Raw genomic sequence first — 20,443 nt, 5'->3', positions numbered from 1 at the left:
AGACAGTGTGGCTTAGAGAAATAAACTGACTAGCCCAAGATAAGCAGAGGTACCAATATGAGAAACCTGGCTTTGGCCTTTTTGACCAGGGCTTTTCCTCCTCTTTCCCCTGCCTCCCACTCACTCTAGCCTGGCCAGCACTAGTGTAGGCTCTGGGAGTCACCCCAAGATCCACAGTGAATAAGCAAAACTCTATTTGCCCTTTCCACCAACAGACACAATGGCTTATCTCCACTCGGTGGGGTTTCTCCTTTCTGAATTCCCCCCAGAATCTGTCCCTCCCCGCCACAGACCTCCAGAAAGGCCCAGGGAAAACTGCACCTAAAGCATGATACATTCTTGTCTGTTTTGTACCTTGAGATCCTTAATGACACTTTCTGTGACAATGAACAGAACTTTGTTGTCCAAGGAGACACAAGAAAGGCCCTCCTGATTCAGACAAAGTGGCTGCTGTCAAACTGAGGTATCTTGGCCAGGTTTGCAGCAGCCCTTGGAAGCATAAGCTGCTTTCTCCATCATTTCCCTGGCCTAGCCTACTCCTTCCCCTTTTGTCTGTCTACCTCTTCCCCTTCCTTCTGAGTCTATCTTTATTTCTTTTCAAAAGCTTCTTTCTTCCATTTTTGTTGTTGTTGTTGTTGTTTTTTCATTTTAGCTCTTCTTTTTCCTTTATGTTCCTTGAACTCTCTCTTTGGGGTCTCTAATATTTATTGAGCACCTACTATATGCCAGATTCTATGCTAGGAGCTTTACAAATATCAATTTACTTAATCCTCACAGCAGCCTGTTGGGTGAGTATAATCTTTTCCAATTTATAAATGAGAAAATGCAGGTTCCAAGAGATTATATAATTCACAAAAGGTCACATGGCTTTATTAGTGGAAATTGGGTTTAGATCTGGGTTTGGCTGACTCCCAAGTCCATACACAGCCCAGCCTATTTTTTCCTCTTCCTCCCTTTCACTTAACCTCCCCCGCACCCCACTCCAATCATATCTTTTTTCTTCCTTTAAAAGTATCTTTGGCCTCCTTGCTTTTATCTGGCTACCAAAGTGCCTGATTCTGGGCAAGTCACTTCATCTCTCTGAATCACTTAACCTCTCTGAGTCTTAGACTCCCCGATTGTCAAACGGGAATAATAACACCGTCCTCCTGCTGAGAGTGGTTGGGGGGATTGAGTGAGGTGATGGATAAACTACTACACAAAAGTTGCCTGTTATAATGACAGTTTCTTTCTGCTCTTCTTTCATCTGCGTCTCTCATCTCCCTCTTTTTCATCTTCTCCCACAAAGGAGGCGGTCTCTTTCCTCCTTCTTCCTTCTCCCTAGTATCCCACTGTCCACAAAGAGGCTGAAGCTCCCAGGTACAAACAAGGCTCCTCTTCCCCCAGCCATCTCAGCTTGAAGGCACTCACAACTGCTGCCAGCCCACCTCCAGGTGACAGCTCCTCCCGTGGCCCACTTCCCACCCTGAGAAAGGCCAGCTGCAGAAGTGCCAGCTAATTGCGGTATGAGGTGAAGAAGGAGGCAGCTGCTGGCTTATTATCCCCATGCCGTAGAAGCCTAGTCAGCTTCAGAGACCCTTCAGCATGTAGCTTTTCCTTACTGAATATCATAAAAATCAACTCTCTGGTCTTTGACTGGTTCATTACAAGTGAGTGTTCGGGGAGGTGGGGGGTGGGTATTGCTTGCCTAGGAAAGGGGCAAACAGATAAAGAAGTAAATAGGCTTAAACCATCAGTTTAGATGAACATGAGGACACAGGTCAAGGCCAGGGACACACATACCTTCCAATGAACTGGTACTGAGGGGATAATATTCCACATTGGGCAGGTGGGCAGTGGGAACAAGTCCAACACTTAGACAGCCTGGATTTAAATATAGTCTCAGTCAACTACCAGCTGTGCAACTGTGGGCAAGTTGCCTAATCTCTCTCAGCCTATTTTCTCACCTGCAGAATGGATAAATATTACATACCTCATAGAGTGGTGATGAGAATTAAATGCACAAATGTATGTGAAGTGATTGGCATATCCAATACAAGGCAATTCTCTTTCCCTTATATTTCCAGACCACCTTGGTCCCAGCTTCCTTGCCCCTGCATTGCATCCTAGGACCTTTGGGGAAACCCTCATTTTCTTCGTCATTCATTACTAATCAATAAACCAGGTCTTTACTGAACACTGACTTTGTACCAGGTCTATATTGAGTGCCAGGGACAAAGGGACACCAAATGAAATTGTGGAGAAAAGACCCACTAACCTGAGTGTCAATCTTCATAGGTGCAGAATCCAAAACAGCTCACAAACACAATTTTAAAACAACCTTGTGAGGGCCGGGGTGAGACAAGGGTTAGCACTTAATAGTTTATAGATAGGGAAACCAAGGCTTAGAGATGGGACATGAGCCAGGGCCCTATCCCTTGCCCCCTTGTCTTACTCTCAGTTGGAGCAGTGACAGAACACACTATAACATTTCTTACCCACAGAGAGCAAACCAGAGGAACGCTTAGTGGATGGAGAGAGTGGCAGCAGAGGAGAGGGGAGGAAGCTTACAAAAGTTAGTGGGAATGGGAAGCTTTAAGGCCAGTACTGAGCAAAACTCTTCACCTGCCTAACTTCTCATTCTTTAGGACTCAGCTTAGACAGGGCCTCTTCATTCTCCTCTGTGCTTCCCTCTGCCAAAACACATGTTACCCTGCATGGAGAAATCCATTTGACAAGGAGCTCCCATGCAGGGACCATGCTATTCATCTGAGCCTCTGCACCAGCTACAGTATGTGTTTGGTGAGTACTAGTCGAATGAATAGATGAATGAAGGAGGTGGGAATGAGCATGGAGGGTGTGAGTGAGGAGAGGTGGACAGTGGGGGTCATAAGAACTCAGCTCAATGAGCATGGCAGATCCTGTTCTGGGCACTGGGGACACTGAGGTGAACTAGACACCATTCCTACCCTTGAGGAACTCCTTTTCTAGTGTGGAAGAGGCATAGTGACAATATTATAGTGATAAACGCTGGGATGGTGGGAAGCCAGGGGATTGTCAGGGCACAAAAGAGGTGCCTAAATGAAACTGGGGGCCAGGGAAGGCTTCTTAGAGAAGCTGATTCCTAAGAAAATATCAGCTAGATAAAGACATATGATTGGGCACATGCATGTGCGGCACACCACATGGGGAAAAAGTATAAGCACAGATAATGAGGCAAAACACAGCCTTGGTGCTCTGACCAGTATGGGTCAGTTGGTTGGGCATCATCCTACAAAGTGAAAGGTTGCTGGTCAGGGCACATGCCTAGGCTGCAGGTTTGGTCCCATGGTTGGAGCACGTATGAGAGACAACTGATCAATATTTCTCTCTCACATTGATGTTTCTCTCCTTTTCTTTTTCCCTTCCTCTCCTCTCTCTAAACTCACACACACACACATACACACCCTTGGTATATGCTAGAAGGACCTATGATGATAGCAGTGATAGCAGTTTTTTATCACTGGAGTAGAAAGCTTATCACTTCTTGGCCTTTTGGCTAAGACTGAGTGTGGAGCAGAAAGCTCAAAGTGGTGAGAGATGAGGTAGTAGGTGGACAAACATGAAGAGCTCACACATCATGCCAAGGACATGTCTCCACTGTCATCTCAAAGGTACCCAAAGTATGAGAACTCTGATTCAAGTAACCAGATCATGGGCCTAGCTAGCTCTTTTGCTAGCAGAACTCCAAATTCATCCCCCACCTAATTACTGCCAGTCTCCTAGAAGGTTCTTCATTAGTAGGCCCAGATGATAACCTTTTCCTCAGGTTCATTAGTAAGGATTCTCAGGAGCTAAGAATCTAGTGAGATCACAAAGATGACAACCAATTAATCAGGCTGGCCCCCAGTCCTTTCCTCCTTCCATCTGGCTTCATGACAACAGGATTTTTTTCCTTGTCTTTAGCAGGTCCTGATTCTTAACTGGATCTTATATGATTCCCTCCACCCCAAAATGATCATGTTACCCATCCAGTCCACAGGCAGCTGTCACAGACCCGCAGCACCACAGACTGTGTCCACACTGCCCGCTTCTGAGTTTGACTTCAGAATTCTATTCAGAAACTCACCTCTCCATCCTGACACTGCCCCAGAGCACTGCTCCTTCATTTACATGTTCAAATCCCTTCTCCATTCTGCTCTGATACCTCTTCATCTCCATCATGTGTGAGTCTTCAACTCATTTCCTCCAGTCACTGGTGATTTTGGCGAGGGGTTCACTGTCTTCCTCTCTACCCAGTGTTGTCTTATTCTCAGGAGCTTCGGGTTTCGTGTGCACAATCCATCCAACACCCTGGCCTCTCAATTTCTTGGCCATCTCATTTCAGCAACCTTTTCTTCCATTTTGTTTAAGTTATGCCCCTGTTTTATAATATAAGCTATTTTGACTTGGATTTGTGTCAGTGGAACTGAAAGAGTTCTGATTAACATAACAGCCAGACTCGTTGGCTTAACAACCATGACCCAGCCTCATCTTCCTGGGTCACACCATGTTCCAGAAACATTAACACTTTGTTATTTGTTGCCTTTGCTCAGGCTATTACTCTTTAGCTCCTACTTGTAATTATCTTTATTACTTACTTGTGGAGTCACTGATTCGAGAGGGCCTTCCCTTTCTCTTCCTAGCCAACCTCCACCACTCAGAACATGCAATGTTCTCACCCCTGCAACACCATGACAACTTGCTTACCCAGTTGTTCCAGTCAGATCCCAATAGGAAAATGGGAACTATTCTTAATATTTAATCCACAGGGAATTGATTATATAGGTGATAGAAGAACTAAGAGGTCAAATCGATAGTGAGGAAACCCAGAGATTATCAATAGCAAAAGCCAAACCAAAACAAAAACTATTACTGGGACCAAAGGAAGCTAGAACCATGGGAGCAGGAGTCAGAGAAGAAGAACAGCCTCTACTGGAGATGCTGACTAAGGGGTTGGAAGTTGAGGGGGATATCCAAGTTTCTCCCTTTTCCCCATCACCTGCCAGCATCTCTCCTTGGCTGACCCAGTCAGGGGCCACTGTCATGGGAGCCTGGGAAACACAGCCTGCAAAGATCAACACCCCAGAGGGGGTTGCAGGAGCGAGACAGAGCAGGTGAGGGGTAAAGAATGATAGTAAACAGGCTAAGCACTAGCATAGACATCTATCCAGAGGATATTGAAATGATCTATTTCCCTGGTCAATGAGAACTTTGAAGGCAGGAAACGCATTCACGGGTCCATCATGTGTTCATGATGTTCATGTTCATGTGTTCATGTGTCCATCATGTGTTCATGATTGTGGTGGATTATTCATTGCCCTCCCTGCAGAGGATTTTACATCCCGACAGATTGTGAGGTGGCTTGCAGTGCCTCCTTGTGGAAGGAATATATCTCCCTACTTCAACATCAGATTTGACTGTGTAACTTTTTTTGGCCAATGGATGTGGCCATTCCAAGTTTCACCAAAAGCTTTAAGAGCCTTTGTGTGGTTTAGCCATCCCAGATTAGATCCCAGAGTGGGAAGTTGGGAGTGAGTTGCAGCTGACTTGCAGTGGCATGTGATGTAAGCAGAGAATGTAAATGAAAGAAAAAAAACTTTATTATAAAAGCTTCTGACTCAGGTTATGTATGACCACAACATAATCTAAAGAAATCTCACTAACATTGTGACTGAGGATGGAAATTTGAAGAGAAACTATGGCAGGTTTTTGGGAAAACACCACTGGATGATAAAATAGGAGCCTTAGTATTTTAAGTCCAAAGGCTGAGTTTGAGCAGTACTGGGCCTGCCGCCTACTACCTGTATGCTCAGAAAAGTCACATAATCTTTACACGAAAAAACAGTGACGCAGAAGTGTGGCATAGCTCTCTGTGTACAAGAAAACAGGAGCAGTCTGGACTCAGCGTCTTCATCGGTCTACTGAAGCTGATGAAATGCCGCCTTCCAGGTGGGTGAGAGTGAGGGGTCACAAGAGAATTGCAGCAAAGTTAGTTTTTATCAGTGCTAGTTAGGTCTTTATTTAGCTGTAACCAGGCTCAGTGATGCAAGACTTCAATAATTCATCCCAACCCCCAAATATTCAGCAAGTGCCTCAAATAAGCAAGGCAGTGTACAAGGGCCCGAGGGGCCTGAGTGATGAGTGGAGAGCTGTGAAATTGAAATCATGGGATCAAAGAGGAATGGAACCGAACAGGCCTTCCCAGTCAACTAATCCACACCCCCTGCTCACCAGAGGGGCAAACTGAGACCCCAGACAGGAAACTAGGTGCTCCGTGTTGCACAGGAAACTGGTGGCAGAAGCAGGGTAAAATCTTCAGTCTCCTCACTTCTGGTCTGAGGTTTTTCCCACTACACTTGGCTGGAGTGAGCGTATGTGTGTGTTTCAAAGCCACATTTTAAATGGGTCTCTTCTTCCCTTGTGGGTAGAAGTGCATTTACCTTTTAGTAGTTACTAGCATCCCTGGGCTCTAGCCAGACCCACTGCCAGTCAAATCCCAGGAAGGGACAAAAAGCCCCTTTCTGAAGGTCACATGGAGGCAGAGCCTAAAATGCCATGCTTCCTGGAATAGGAGTGCCTGAAACTCCTCCACCCTCCCAAAGATCCACTTTCCTCAGCATCTTTATAGCCTTACTCAAGTCCCAGGAACTTTATCAAGGCCTACTGCTACTTGCTCACAGCTTTAACAAATGTTAGCTGCTGGCCATACCAATAGTCTTGGCTGAGTGAGCTGAGAAAAGCTAAAGAAAGAGGAAATCCCAAAGAGGGTCCCCATAAGGCAGAGAACAGCACTGTGGCACTGACAAGCAGGCCACTGAAACTTATTTAACAGCTGACATGGCAGAAGGATAGGGCTAGGGTAGCGATGAGGGGGGCTGAGCATCTTCCCTCACTTTGCCAGATCTGACCACTTCCTTGCAAAATTCTCAACATGATCCACAAGACCCTGTGATCTGGGCTCTGCCTCTTCACTCTCATCTCACACAATTCTCCCTGTGACTGTTTATTCCTGTGGCGTGGCCTTCTTTCACTCTCATGAGGGTTTCAAGCTCTACCCCACGTTAGGCCTATTCTTACTGTAGAAAGTCTTACTGTAGAACACACTCCTCCACCCCAACACCTCCTCGCCCTGCATGCCCACCTTTTGCCTGGCTAACTTTTTCTCATCCTTAATTGTCAGCTTAAGTGTTACTTTCTCAGAAGATCTTGACTCTCCAATCTAAAATTAGGTTTCTCTTTTTCACTTTCTTTATAGCACTAGTGACTTATGTTATTTTTATCTGTCCACCATAACTTCCTTTAGGGAATCCCTAGTTTACACAGCTTTTGTGGGACTATAGGTTATAATACTTGCCTCTCCTAGCCATTGGGATAGGCATGTGACTCACAGGCGACCAATGATATTCTTCTCTGAGATTAATATATGGTGGCTGGGAGAGACAGGCTGTTTTTGCAGGAGTTGGGAAGATATGAATCTGGAGCTGCCACCATCCATCGTACTCCCCATGCAGAGTCTGGCTACCAGAGGAGGCTGAAGGGGTAAGCGAAGCTGAGAACTAGAGAGTGCAGTTGAGTCCTGGGTCTAATGGAATTCCCAGCTACATGAGGTAATAAATTTTGTTTTCTTTTAAGTTAAAGCTAGTTTGATTTGGGATTTTATCACTTGTCATAACAAGAGTCCTAACTCATGCAGAACTTACTACAAATTTTAACACCTTTATTGAGATATAACTCACATACCATGCAACTCGCCCATTTATACATTTTGGATTCTAAATTTTTGTATATATGGGTTTGAAATTTCTTTCTTCATTAGTTTCATGATAGTAAGGACCAGAGCTGTTTGGTTCAATGTTGTATCTCAAGTGCCAAAAAGAACCTGCCCAGCTCAGAGTACATGCTCAAAACATATTTTTTGATGAACAAGTGAATAAATGTATGAAGAATGCATATCTACCCTGTTCTGGGTGCTTGGAATAAGGGAACAAGTTAGACATAATTTCAGCTGCTCTTGAGGTCTAGTAAGAGAGAGAGACATTGTAAGTAAGCAAGTTCTGGTAAGCAATAGAGGAAAGCTCAGGAACTGGAGTAGGACAGAGCTGGGTTACTGCCCAAATCTGACCAATTCACTAATAAGGCCCTCTTCAAGTGCCTCCCTAAATCCTTAACGAAGAATTAATCTCACTTCCATCTATGTTTCTACATAAATTATGATCTATATTGGCTCCACTTCTTCTTAACTGTAATTTTGAGCAAGTTACTTAACCTCTAAATTTCATTTTTCAGAGTATTGGACATGACCCTATAGCACCTACCTTGAAGGGTTATAGTGAGCATTAAATGAGACAATTACTGCAAAGTATTTCATTCAATGCCTGACTCAAGATACATCACCCATTATTACCATATATGCCCTATAGTGCGGGTAAGTGGTTGGGCTCTGAAGCCAGACTACTGCTTGGGTTCAAACTGTGACTCTTCCTATTCCTAACTATGTGACCTTAAGCAAGTTACTCAACACCTCTGTGCCTCAGTTTTCTCATCTGTTAAAAAAATAGTAACTTGGAGATAAGAAAAGTATTTTTTCTCAGAGGGTTCCAGGAGGATTGAATTAAATGAGTAATACCATAAAACACTTAGAACAGTGCCTGGCACATGGTAAACACCTAATCAATATTTAACCAACTTGGTTTTTAAAAATCTTAGTCATAAGGACTTGGCATGCTAGCTATATTTTTCCCTAATATAAAACAAACTCATCTTTCTAAAACTTAGTCTTGTTTAACTCTAAGGGTTTGACATGCTGATAATATTTTTTCTAATACACATCAAAACATTACATAAAATCACCTTGCACACTTCCAGTGTCATGGGTCTCTCTCTCTTTGGGAAACACTGCGATAGGCTCACACAATCCCATGATTTATGGTTGCCTGAGCACCAAGTGCTGTTCCTTGCCTTTGCCAGTGTTATTCCTCCTGTTTAGAATGTCTTGCTTCTCTTCCTCAGTTGGCTGCTCCTACTTGTCTTTAAGATTCAGTTTGGGCATCATGTTCTCTGACCCCAACGATGCTCCCACAACTGCCAGCATACCCCTCTATCACAACACTGATCACTTGGGGTATCATTGTTTCTGTCCTCCACAGACCAGGAAATGTATCCTATTTCAGTGTGCAGTACCTGGCATAGAGTAGGTACTCAGGAAGCCTTAATTAGATTGAAGTAAAATGAGGTAGCCAAATACTTAGCATAATAAAAATTTAATCAAAACATATTTTTGCAGTATCTACTTGGTGCCAGGCCATATGATAGGCACTGTGGGTTCAAAGATAAACAAGACTCATTTCCTGTCCTCAAGGAGAGTTCGGGAGATGGACAGGAAAACGAGTGCACCTAAGTGCAACGGGCACTGTGACTGCTGCCTGTATGGTGCACACGCAGTGCGGACACAAAGAAAAGAGCTCTGAGCAGCCAGGAAAAGCTTCATACACAGAAGTTGTGAAGCTTGAGCTGTTTTGAAAGCTGAGTGGGGGTGGGGGTTCATTGGATGAATGAAAGTAGGAGTTGGGAGATGGAAGGGAGCATTCCAAACAAATGGGGCATAGCTAGTCCAGGGAGAGTGCTGGGCGTTCCCCTGGGGACAGCAGATTGAAGACATAAAGAGATAGCCCGAGATCACCCAGGTGTGGGCTTCACCACATGCTTACTGTTCTGTGAACCACAGATGGGTGGAGGCACTTTCTGGAGCCCAAGAACCTCTGTGATGGTATAAGAACAGCATGACCCAAAATGACTCAACCTCCCATTTATTAATTCACCTACAGTTTGCTACTTTCTATTCCAGAACACTCTGGGGAATAGAGGAGGGAAGAAAAGTATAGGATACCTTCTCCAACACACATGTACTCCTAATACATGTAATATATACAATGTACTTGTATATTATAGAGTTTGCCCACATACCAGCCTAAATATTTGTACTTCAGAAATTGTCAGAGAGTGTAACTTTAAACTCCATACTTCTGCAAAGTTATGACACCTAGGTTGTGACAACTACTTACAAAGACTGGATAATAGCTAGGCAGTACATGCATTCTTCTATGGGAAAATTTCCCTAAGTCAATCTTACACTGAACCCAATACAAAAAAAGATAAGAAAAAGCTGGCCCTGGCTGGTGTGGCTTAGTGGACTGAGTGTTGACCTCTGAACCAAAGGGTCGCTGGTTCAATTCCCAGTCTAGGGCACATGCCTGGGTTGCAGGCCAGGTCCTCAGTAGGTGACGTGCGAGAGGCAACCACACATTGATGTTTCTCTTCCTCTCTTTCTCCCCTTTCTTTAAAAATAAATAAATGGAATTTGCAAAAGAAAAAATAAAAGAAAAAGCTGCTATTTTAAGCAAGTGTAGGCAGGAGTCCTGCTGAAGGTCACTGAGACACACCCACAGCACCTGGGTGTCAATGAAGCAGGAGAGTCGAGGTGCTTTAACCTTGGGAAGCATGAGAGCATTACTAAGCCACATACTTCAGCCTCACTATTTCATCCCTTCATATATTAACTTTTGTTGTGAAATGTGTTTTGGTGAGGAAGGATCAGTTTACATTGAGAGAAAGTGTAAGACACAGCCTATGATGTTCAGTGTTATAGTTACTTAAGGTTGTTTGATATTAAGGACATTGCCATACGCTGCAAATACAGTCTGCTCTACAGTTGCCAATGAAGAGCAGTGCTTCTCTGGAACAATGGGTTGGTTTTTTACTTAAGAACCATCTCTGAACCCTGTAACTGATTATGTTTTCCTCTTTGCAACGGTTGCTAGGAAGCTCAAAGCCAATATTTTAGCCCAACTCTTGCACATGACCAAGAATTTACAGTATACATATTTATCTTACCCCCTGGTTCCTCTTATTTTCCTTATACCTTTGCTTTTCCATTGCTCCAATTTTCTCACTTATGTAGGTTTTAAAAAATGTATTATGATGATTTTTATAAAATATTTCATATCTTTTGTAGAAGGAGCTGATTTTAAAAAGTTCATAATTTGGTTTTACTTATATATTCAATGTAACAAATAATGTACATATAACAAATAGCGAATTACCTGGCACAAAGCTATATGTACATCACACAAATATAAAATACTTACAGAGCACATATGTACATACTTCACAATCACAATCCCCCAGTGTCACAATCTCATGCACACACATGAACACACACATGTTGTGTACATACCCAGCTGCTCTGCGAGGAGACGGCCCTTCTCAGTGGGAACAACCCTTTCTTCCTCCATGTCACACTTGTTTCCCACCAGGATAACCTGTGCATTGTCCCAGGAGTAGGTCTTGATCTGAGTGGCCCTAAAGAGTGACAGAGATAGGACCATGCTAATGATACCCCTAGACTGAAGAGGACTCTGTGGAGCTTGAAGAAATCAATTCTCTTCCATGGGAATACCAACATCCGGGTTACTGTCAGTTAATTCAGCTGAGGACAGAGACAGATACCTGCCCCTACTGGCTGTCATAGAGGCCGACCCCTGAGCCCTGGTTGTAAACCTCACCTACCTCTTTGGAACCCTCTTCTCATGCATCTGCCTATACCTCTTCTCACTGGGCAGAGAGCTCTTTCTAAAACATCTGTCTGACCATATTTTTCTTAAAAGATTTCTTTCCCCTACTACTCATGCAATAAAGTCTAGTTCCCTCAGTTAAATGTTAAAGACCCTTCACTTCCTGTCTCTTCAGCCTCATTGCCTTTCCTCCCACTTTACAAACCTTCTCACCTATTCCCCAGATGCTCTTCTGTGGCTTGTTAGTGTGGGAATCCTTTTCCCACACTAACTTGTCCTCCAAGGCCCAAGGCTTATTCCCCAGTTCCCTGCGGGGAGACTTCCCCAGGCCCGGCTAGCCTCTCCCTCCTCCTAAGTGAATCATACCCCTTAGATCATGATTACTTGTAGAAACCAAAATGTCAGCAGTGCTTTCTTTCACATACAATGATTATGAAACTTAAAAAAAAATAGTTTTCTGCCCTGGCTGGTGTGGCTCAGTGCATTGAGTGCCAGCCTGAGAACCAAAAAGTAGCTGGTTCAATTCCCAGTCAGGGTACATGCCTGGGTTGCAGGCCGGGTTCCCAGTTGGGGGTGTGTAAGAGGCAATGAATTGCTGTAGCTCTCACACATCGATGTTTCTCTCCCTCTCTTTCTCCTTCCCTTCCTCTATTTCTAAAAATAAATAAATGAATAAAATAAAATTTAAAAAATAGTCTCCTGTACTTTTCAATTGAAAGTATGTCTTACTTCCATAATTAGAAACAAAATTTTAAAAGAGGGAGTAAGTGGGAGTAAAGTAGGATCCTTATATTGTGGAAACTTGTGTGGAATGGGCCTGACTCTGTCCCCAACCACCCCATCACATAGAAATGGTTACTTCCCCTTTTGTCCCCCCTACACGTTTACTGTGGCTACTGTTAAATTTGGCTGAACTTATCTGTCCTTCCTTTGAGGGCAGGGACAGGCTTATTCAGCTGTGAGGTGTCGGTGCCCAGCAAAGAGACCAGAGCAGAGAAGTTGACAGTGAATATCTGATGAGTGAATAAGCCAACAAGTGGTTAATCATGAAGTAGATCTAAAATTATGACCCTATCCTGACACTGACCCTTAGTAACTCAATTTTCTTAAAAAGATTTTTAGCAAAATATAAACAAAGTCACTGAAATAGAGGACAGACTGAGTGACCAGAGGGGAGAGAAGAGGGAATTTCAAGGGAGAATGGGTAGGGTTTACAGGAACAAATTTAAAGGACACATGGACAAAAACTAGGGGGAGGGTGGTAATGGGAGGGAAGTGGGGAGGGTTGAGTGGATGGGCTGGAATGGGAGTAAAAGGGAGAAAACTGTACTTGAACAAAGATTAAAATAAAAAAAAAAATTTTAATTTTAAACTTTATTTTGAGAGAGAGGGATAGGGCAGGAGAGAGGGAAAGAAACATCAATGTGTGGTTGCTTCTTGCACATCCCCAAATGGGGACCTGGCCCACAACCCAGGCATATGCTCTGACTGGGAATTGAACCAGCGACCCTTTGGTTCACAGGCCAGCACTCAATCCACTGAGCCACACCAGCCAGGGCAGTAACTCAATTTTAACTACAACCTGGACCTATTACTGGCTCTGATCCTGAAACTAATCCCACCACCAACTTTCTTTAATGGTGAGAAGTCATTCCATCAAAGGATGGAATTCAGTCAACTACATTTTGTTGTGAGCCAACAACGAACTACATTCCATGCTGGGCACTGGGGCTTCAATGGCAGGTGGAAGCTAGTCTGGGACCAAGTTTCTCAGAGGCAAATCACAAAGGCCAAGGCTTGGGAGAGATACATACTTAAATTTCAGTCTCTGGCAGTAACTGGAGCCAACTCATGCAACTCTTCCTGTCATTTTCCTCTCTCCTCCCACCCCATCCACTCCCAGCTCCCAGATTAGCATCTCAGGTTATTCTTGGCGGAATTGTCCTCAGGTGTTAAAGTCACTGTGTTCCTGAGGTGGAATGAACATGGACTGATGGAGAAAGGGAAGGAGGTCAAGGTCAACAAGGAATGAGCAGTGGATGACACTTAAAGAGCTAATCATTCCTTGGAGGGAGATAGGAGGAGGGGGGGAAATTATGACTGAGGGGAGAGAATAAGAAAGGGAAAAAGGAGGAGAGAAAAAGAGGAGAAAAGAAAAAAGAAGGGGAAAGAAGGAAGGTAGAGAGGCGTTGTTAAAGGGAAGGGGGAGAAAGGAAGAAGAAGATAATGACAGAGAGGCTGAGAAGGAGAGCCATGAATGAATGACAGACATACAGATGGCACCCTGTACCATCTGTATGACTGCTGTTTAGAACATGGGGGTGCAGCAGGCAGCCTGCAAGGTCACTTTCATCTAAAGGTCCCAAGGTACAAACAGTGCTTCAGTCACGCCCACTGTTCCTTGGGAAATGAGCAGCTGTTGGCAAAAGGGAGCAGGAAAAAAGCTTAGCGCTGCCCAGCCCTGCTGCTGTGTGTATTGCTTGCTCAGCCTCTCTGATTCCGAGGAAGAGCCACAGCACAGATGCTCCACCTTCCCCCATCCTCATCCTTTCCACTGATGGGGGCACAGGGTCCTGGCCCCTCCCTCTCACCTTTCCTTTTGCTCACATTCCTCTCTCCCTGTAATTTATGCCTCAGGAAGAAAGATGGGTTGCTCAGAGGTTGTACCACTGGAAGCTGTGCTGATTTCCACTGTGAATTGAATCTTTACTTGGTTCGGATGTACTCCTGGACCCCTAACCCAGCTCAGGGATAAACTTTGTAGGGAAGCAGTATGTGGATTCACTCACTATTATGGCCAGAAAGATCTTTCAAAAACATTAACCTGAACCTGTTGTTTCCCTGTTCAAATGTTATCACCTGTGGGATAAAATCCAAACTTCTTACTCCAGCACACAAAGTCCTTCATGACCTCTGCTCTTTCTATCCTCTTACCTACCTTCTTGCTTTTGCACATCTCTATTTTTTCCTGTAACATTCTTATCTATTCACCCCCTGGCTAACTCCTGTTCATCTTATAACATGCAGCGTGTATGTCAGCAACTCCAGGACACCTTCCCTGACTCTCCAAGCTGCATCAGAGCCCTCCACTGGGATCCCACAGCCTTGGTGACTCTCTTCATCACTGCACCTGTCACATGATATTTTCATTGCCTGCTTACTTCTCTGTCTTCTCCTCTCATCCATGAATTCCTTGAGGACAGGAGCCAATCTGATTCACCCAGATTTCTCTAGCCCACAGCATACTTAAGGTTTTCTTGAATAGTTTGATGAATGAATGAATGAATCTCATACCAATCTTGGACAGCATTGAAGGACTCTTCGTTGGTGATATCATACATCAGAATGAAGCCCATGGCCCCACGGTAATAGGCTGTGGTGATGGTCCGGTACCGCTCCTGCCCGGCTGTGTCCTGGGTGGAAAAAGGAAAGAGTCAGCCTTCTAGAAAGTTTGCTTTTGTTCTTAAAAAGTCCCCAGAACAATTAACTAATAGGAGCACCTATTATGTGTCCTGTATTATACTAGGTGACTAGAATAAAACCTCAGAGAAATGCATAAGCAGATAATTAAAATTCCAGCAGAAAAATGGGCAAGAGGACTGAACAATTCATAGAAGAAATGTAAATGAATATTTATTATATAAAAAGGTTTTAATCGTATTTTTCATTATAATTCCTACTGTAGATAGGATATAGTGAGATGTGCAACTTCTCACCAGCTCATGTGAGTGGAACTTGGTTCAGTCTTTCTGGAGATCAATATGGAAATCTCAAGAGCATCAAAATTATCTGTACCCTTTGACCTAGAATTTTTTCTCCTAAAATGTTTTCCTACAAAATTAGCAAATCAGACAAATACCTAACCACAAAAATGTTTGTTATCTCACTTTATTTAGACAGTCAAAAAGTATCATTAACTTATATATTCAACAATAGGAGCATGGTTAAAATGTAAAAACTTTTATGTCTATTTTTCTAAGAATATTTAATGACATGGGACAATGCTTATATTTGTGATGTGATATCAGTTTTTTAAGTGTATGTGCAGACATACACTCTGCAGACATGCAGAGATGAAATCTGGAAAGAAACATCAAAAGTTAATAGTTATCTCTGTATGAGAGACAAGAATTATCAGGACTTTCATTTTCTCCGTGTATTTTTATTTTCACTACAATAAGCATGTATTATTCTTACATAAGGAGAAGTAAACATTTTTACCAAAAAAAATACTTCCTAAGACAACTCTTTATTTCAAGCAGCTCACAGTCGAGTTGGAAAAACAAACAAGTAAGCAAGCTAGCCAAACCAAGCCCAGCAGCGAAGAGTCTCCGGAGCACAATGGGATACTTCCCAAAGGTCCCCACAGTTCTCAAGTGAGGGACCAGCCAATCTCCCCTGTTTCATCACAGTTTTAGAATGTGTGATGCCTGAGCATGTATAAGACATTTCCAATGACATATATATTAGTTCTTTTAAATTTTATCAAATCCCTGTGAGGTTGGTGTTATTAGTGTTTGCATATTGTAGCTAAGAATACAAAAAAACAGAGAGGGTAGAGAGTTGTCCTGACTCTCCTAAGGTCTCAAACCTAGTGACCAAAGCTATGCCTTAAATCCAGGTTTTCTGATTCCAAGTCCAATGCACATACTACTACACCCCCATCAATGAAAAATTTATTCACAAGCACTCACTGGACACTATCTATAGTGATAATGGGAACAATAATAATTATAGCATGACATTATTAGTACCAATGCTGCACCTACTATCCACAGACTTTAGAAAAACCCTGAAGGGTATATATTATTATTCCCTTTTACTGATGAGAAAAACTGAGGTTCAAAGACATTGCCCACTAAATGTCAAAACTGTGATTCAAAACCATCTGTCTGACTCCTACACCTATTATACTATACTGCCTTGGCCGTGAACCATAGTTTGGGTGATACAAAAATGGAACAAGTGCCATCCCTGCCCTCAGGAAGCCTCAGTAAAAGTGTAGAGGTGGCTAAGACATGCCATATCAAACTGATAATTAGCAACAGGTACCAGCATGTCATCACTACCAGATAAGTTGTATAAAGAAAATGTGCCCCACAAGTCAGATAAGGTAGGTAGTTATGGAAGGTGTCAACTTAGAGATAGTGTATCATTTAGGATAGACTGAGTTTCAGTAACAAGCAAGCACAAATCTCAACAGCTTAAACAAGGTGTTATTTTTCATTGTTGTTACAGAACCACTAAGGGTTAAGGGTTGGCTGGGTGCTCTGGTTTTTGTCCTCCTTATTCTAGGATAAAGAATGACAAAGCAGCTGCCAGAGGAAAAGAAAGTACATGACTCGCTCTGGTTGGTGTAGCTCAGTGGATTGAGCGCGGGCCTGTGAACCAAGGGGTTGCTGGTTCAATTCCCATTCAGGGCACATGCCTGGGTTGTGGGTCAGGTCCCAAGTGAGGGGTGCATGAGAGGCAACCACACATCGATGTTTCTCTCCCTCTCTTTCTCCTTTCCTTCCCCTCTCTCTAAAAAATAAATAAATAACATCTTAAAAAAAAAGAAAGTACATGACTCATGTGTTGGTCTTAAAACTTCCACTTATTTCACTGGCTGAAGCAAGTCACATGCCCACACCTAAGAAAGTGCAATCCATGATATGCCCATGAGAAGACAGCATAATGACTCCCACAGGCGAGTCTCTATGGAGCCCAGAAGCATTGCCTAAAGATGTGCTTATTTGGCAGTAGAAGGAGGACAACAGGGACTTTTCTAAAGAATTTCCCAAGGAGAGAAGTGAAGGAAAGGTATTTTGTCAGAAGAAAGTTTTGTCAGTGAGCACTTTAGAAGAACTCAAAGAATGATGGGAAATAGGTAGGTGATGAAGCTACAGAGAGCTTTGAATGCTGTGGCATGGGATTAACATGATTAAATTTTAGAAAGATCACTCTGTGATGTGGAGAATGGGCTGCAGGGAGAAGACATGGGAAGCAGAACTGCTGGTTAGAAGATCTTTGCAGTGGTTCACACGAGACCCGACCAGGATTTGAACAAGAGTGGTAGCCATGGGGATGGAATAAAACCAGACTCAAGAGGTATTTAAGAGGTGAATTATAGACATGGAGACATATCAGATGTGAGGAGATAAGAAACCAAATATAACGGTTACATTTACGGCGGGGCTCAGCTTCAGCACGCCCTCAGTCATTCAGCTCTGGCCCAGACTTGCACTGGATTACCCAGCCAAACAAAATCTGCATATAACACACCCACTACCCTAGGAGAGCCTGTGAATCACCATCTCCTGCCCATTGAATATGGTCTTCGGGTATCTTACCCTTCACCTCAAAAAGCTTCTCAGAGTACTTCTTTTGGCCACATACAATACCTCTTTCTAAGAGGTCTAGCAAACAGAATTTTCTCTAGCTAGTGAATAAGTGAATAGATGAATGAATGAATTAATGAATGAATGAAGAAATGGATAAGTGAGTGAGTGAATACCTAACACTGGGAATCTTAGGCACTACTGAGAGAAACATTCACTGTCTGCCGTATCCACACAAAAGCTCCGTGTGCGTGAACCTATGAAATAGGGCAACTGTATGTGGTCCACCCCTCCCATGCCCTTGCCTCTGCTTCCTGACCCCCTCAGAGCCAACACCACAGATGAGACTTCTCCTGAAGATCTGCAGGGCCAGACCCTAAATCTTGTCTTGTAGGGTTTAGAAGTAAGCCACACTTCCATCCAATCTGGTGATCTAGAGGCCCACGTAGAATTTCTGACAAAAGGCACTGACTCCAGGTTTCATTGCTTCTCACTCCACCTGCATTATTCTGTTTTTCTGTGAGAGTTTCTAGTCCCTCATCTCCGCCAGGAGCCTGGCCCTGTGCCCCAGGTTTTGACAGAAGAGTCCTGTCACCAGTTGATATCCAATTAATTGTAAATCCTGATATGGAATAATAAATGACCTTGGACATGGAATCAGTTTCATCTCTGTACTCCCAGTGCCTGGCACAGAGCCGGGTGCACAGTAGGGATTCAAGTACTACTTGTTAAACAAAAAGGCCATATAGTTTTGAGGTTAAAAGCATGGTTTTTGGAGTTAGACTGCTGGGCATGAGTCCCTGTTCCACCACTTACTAACTATATGATTACAGGAGGCAGTCTCTAAAACAGCTCCCGTGATCACCATCTCCAATGTTCATGCTTTTGTGTAATCCCCTCCCTGGGCAATTTACCTTTTGGGGCCTTAGTTTCTTTTTCTCTAAGAATGGAAATAATAGCAATACCTTACTTTGTAAAGTTATTGTCAAGATTGAGAAAGTTATATCTAAAAATGCCTGGAACAGTTCCTGGTACAGAGTAAGTGCCTGATGGGCATCCGTTATTATTTTTGTATTTCCAGAGTCAGCCCCAGAGCAGGTTCCTAGGCTCTGCCCAGCTGGAGCAGATAAGTCTCAGGTCGTATGTCACTTCCATCTCATTAAACCTGCCCATGGCTGCCGCCAGCCAGAATCTCAACATGAAGCTTTCTTCAGACAGTAGTAAATGGCCAGACAGAAAGGAAATGAATGAATGTAAGAGTTGGCAGGCTGTGGCCTAACTCCCACTCTGCCATTCACCACCTGTGTGATTTTGGACAACTTGTTTTTTTTTTCATCTCTCTGAGGCTTAGCTTCCTTGCATCTGGACTGGAAATAATATTGCCTACTTTTCAGGGTGTTTGTAATGAGGTTATATGTTTTTTAAGTGCCTATCTCATAATAGAAAATAAGCATTGGAAGTTACCACTTCCATTATTATTTAAATTTTCCAAGCCTTAATTTCCTCATCAGTAAAGTGGTGATAATAAAACCAACCTTGAAGCTGTTGTGTAAGGACTGGAGATAACCTACAAGTAGAGCCTGGCAGAGTGCCAAGCACATAGTAGATTCTCAATAAAGCTCATAGTAGGTGCTGCTATTACTGTTGATATTGTTGCCATTGTTATTTCACCTAAAGATGAACAAGATTGGAAACAACAACAATCCAGCTGTCAAAATCCTGTACTCAATGGAAAGAAAGCAGCCCAGAGAATAGTTCCTAAACCTCCCTCTCTCTATCTTTTATTTTTAAAAATCACTTTGATGAACATTGATTCCCCTCCCACTGATGAGAGTCAGAAATAGAACAAGAGAGGAGACAGGAAGAAGAAAGTGGCATGACTCACTGGCTACTTGAGGAAAGAGACCAACCATGTCATCAAGGGCAATCAATTCACTTCTGAGAAATGGACATTCATTGAGCTCTTCATATGGGCAGAGCATTAAGCCAGAGAGTGGACACCAGGGTAAGCAAGCCACTGCTCTGGCCTCCAGTGTGGCAGACAGACACAGGGGCGGGGGGAAGGGCACTAACATCAGCTGAACACCTATTACGCACTAGGATCTTTGATAAGTGCTTAACATATGGGATATCATCTATTATTTGTAGTAACAAAATAAAACTGCTAGTTGAGCATTGTTATATGCCAGGCACTTTTCTTATTTTGCTTAATTTTCAAAATAGCCTTGAAATACTGTCATTTCTATTTTACAGATAAGAAAAGGTTAACAATTTGCCTAAGATCTTGCAACCAGTTCATGGCCTACTGAGATTCAAGTCTGGGTCTCTCTGATTCCAAAGCCTGTGCTCTTCCCAGCATGCCCTTTTACATTATTTCTGTTAATTGTTACATCAGCCTGGAGAAGGAAAATTTCAGTCCCATTTTATATGTAAATTAACCAAAAGTCACAGAGATTAAGTAGATTGCTAGAGTCATGACTATATAAGAAGGCAGACTAAGGATTCAAATTCTGTCTTTGTGAATTTTTCAAATCAACCTACAGCCCAGCCAGA

At 43.2% G+C, this 20,443-nt stretch overlaps 1 protein-coding gene across 4 annotated transcripts in view; it reads right to left on the bottom strand.

Annotated features, from left to right (window-relative positions):
* The window catches only part of RAB3B (RAB3B, member RAS oncogene family), a 75,302-nt gene that overhangs the window by 18,123 nt on the left and 36,736 nt on the right, over positions 1 to 20,443 (bottom strand). For all 4 annotated transcript variants that reach the window (XM_045857879.1, XM_045857888.1, XM_045857872.1 and 1 more), the window contains exons 3-4: positions 14,865 to 14,983; positions 11,234 to 11,358 (exon numbers count right to left, since the gene is read on the bottom strand). In XM_045857879.1, the coding sequence (XP_045713835.1) occupies positions 11,234 to 11,358; positions 14,865 to 14,983 (244 nt within the window). The remainder of the gene's footprint in view (positions 1 to 11,233; positions 11,359 to 14,864; positions 14,984 to 20,443) is intronic.

This window comes from Phyllostomus hastatus, unplaced genomic scaffold (genome assembly GCF_019186645.2).
Source record: "Phyllostomus hastatus isolate PE091 unplaced genomic scaffold, TTU_PhHast_1.1 phas_contig_147, whole genome shotgun sequence".
Lineage (NCBI taxonomy): Eukaryota > Metazoa > Chordata > Mammalia > Chiroptera > Phyllostomidae > Phyllostomus > Phyllostomus hastatus.
This window is presented reverse-complemented; position numbering and strand designations above follow the sequence as displayed.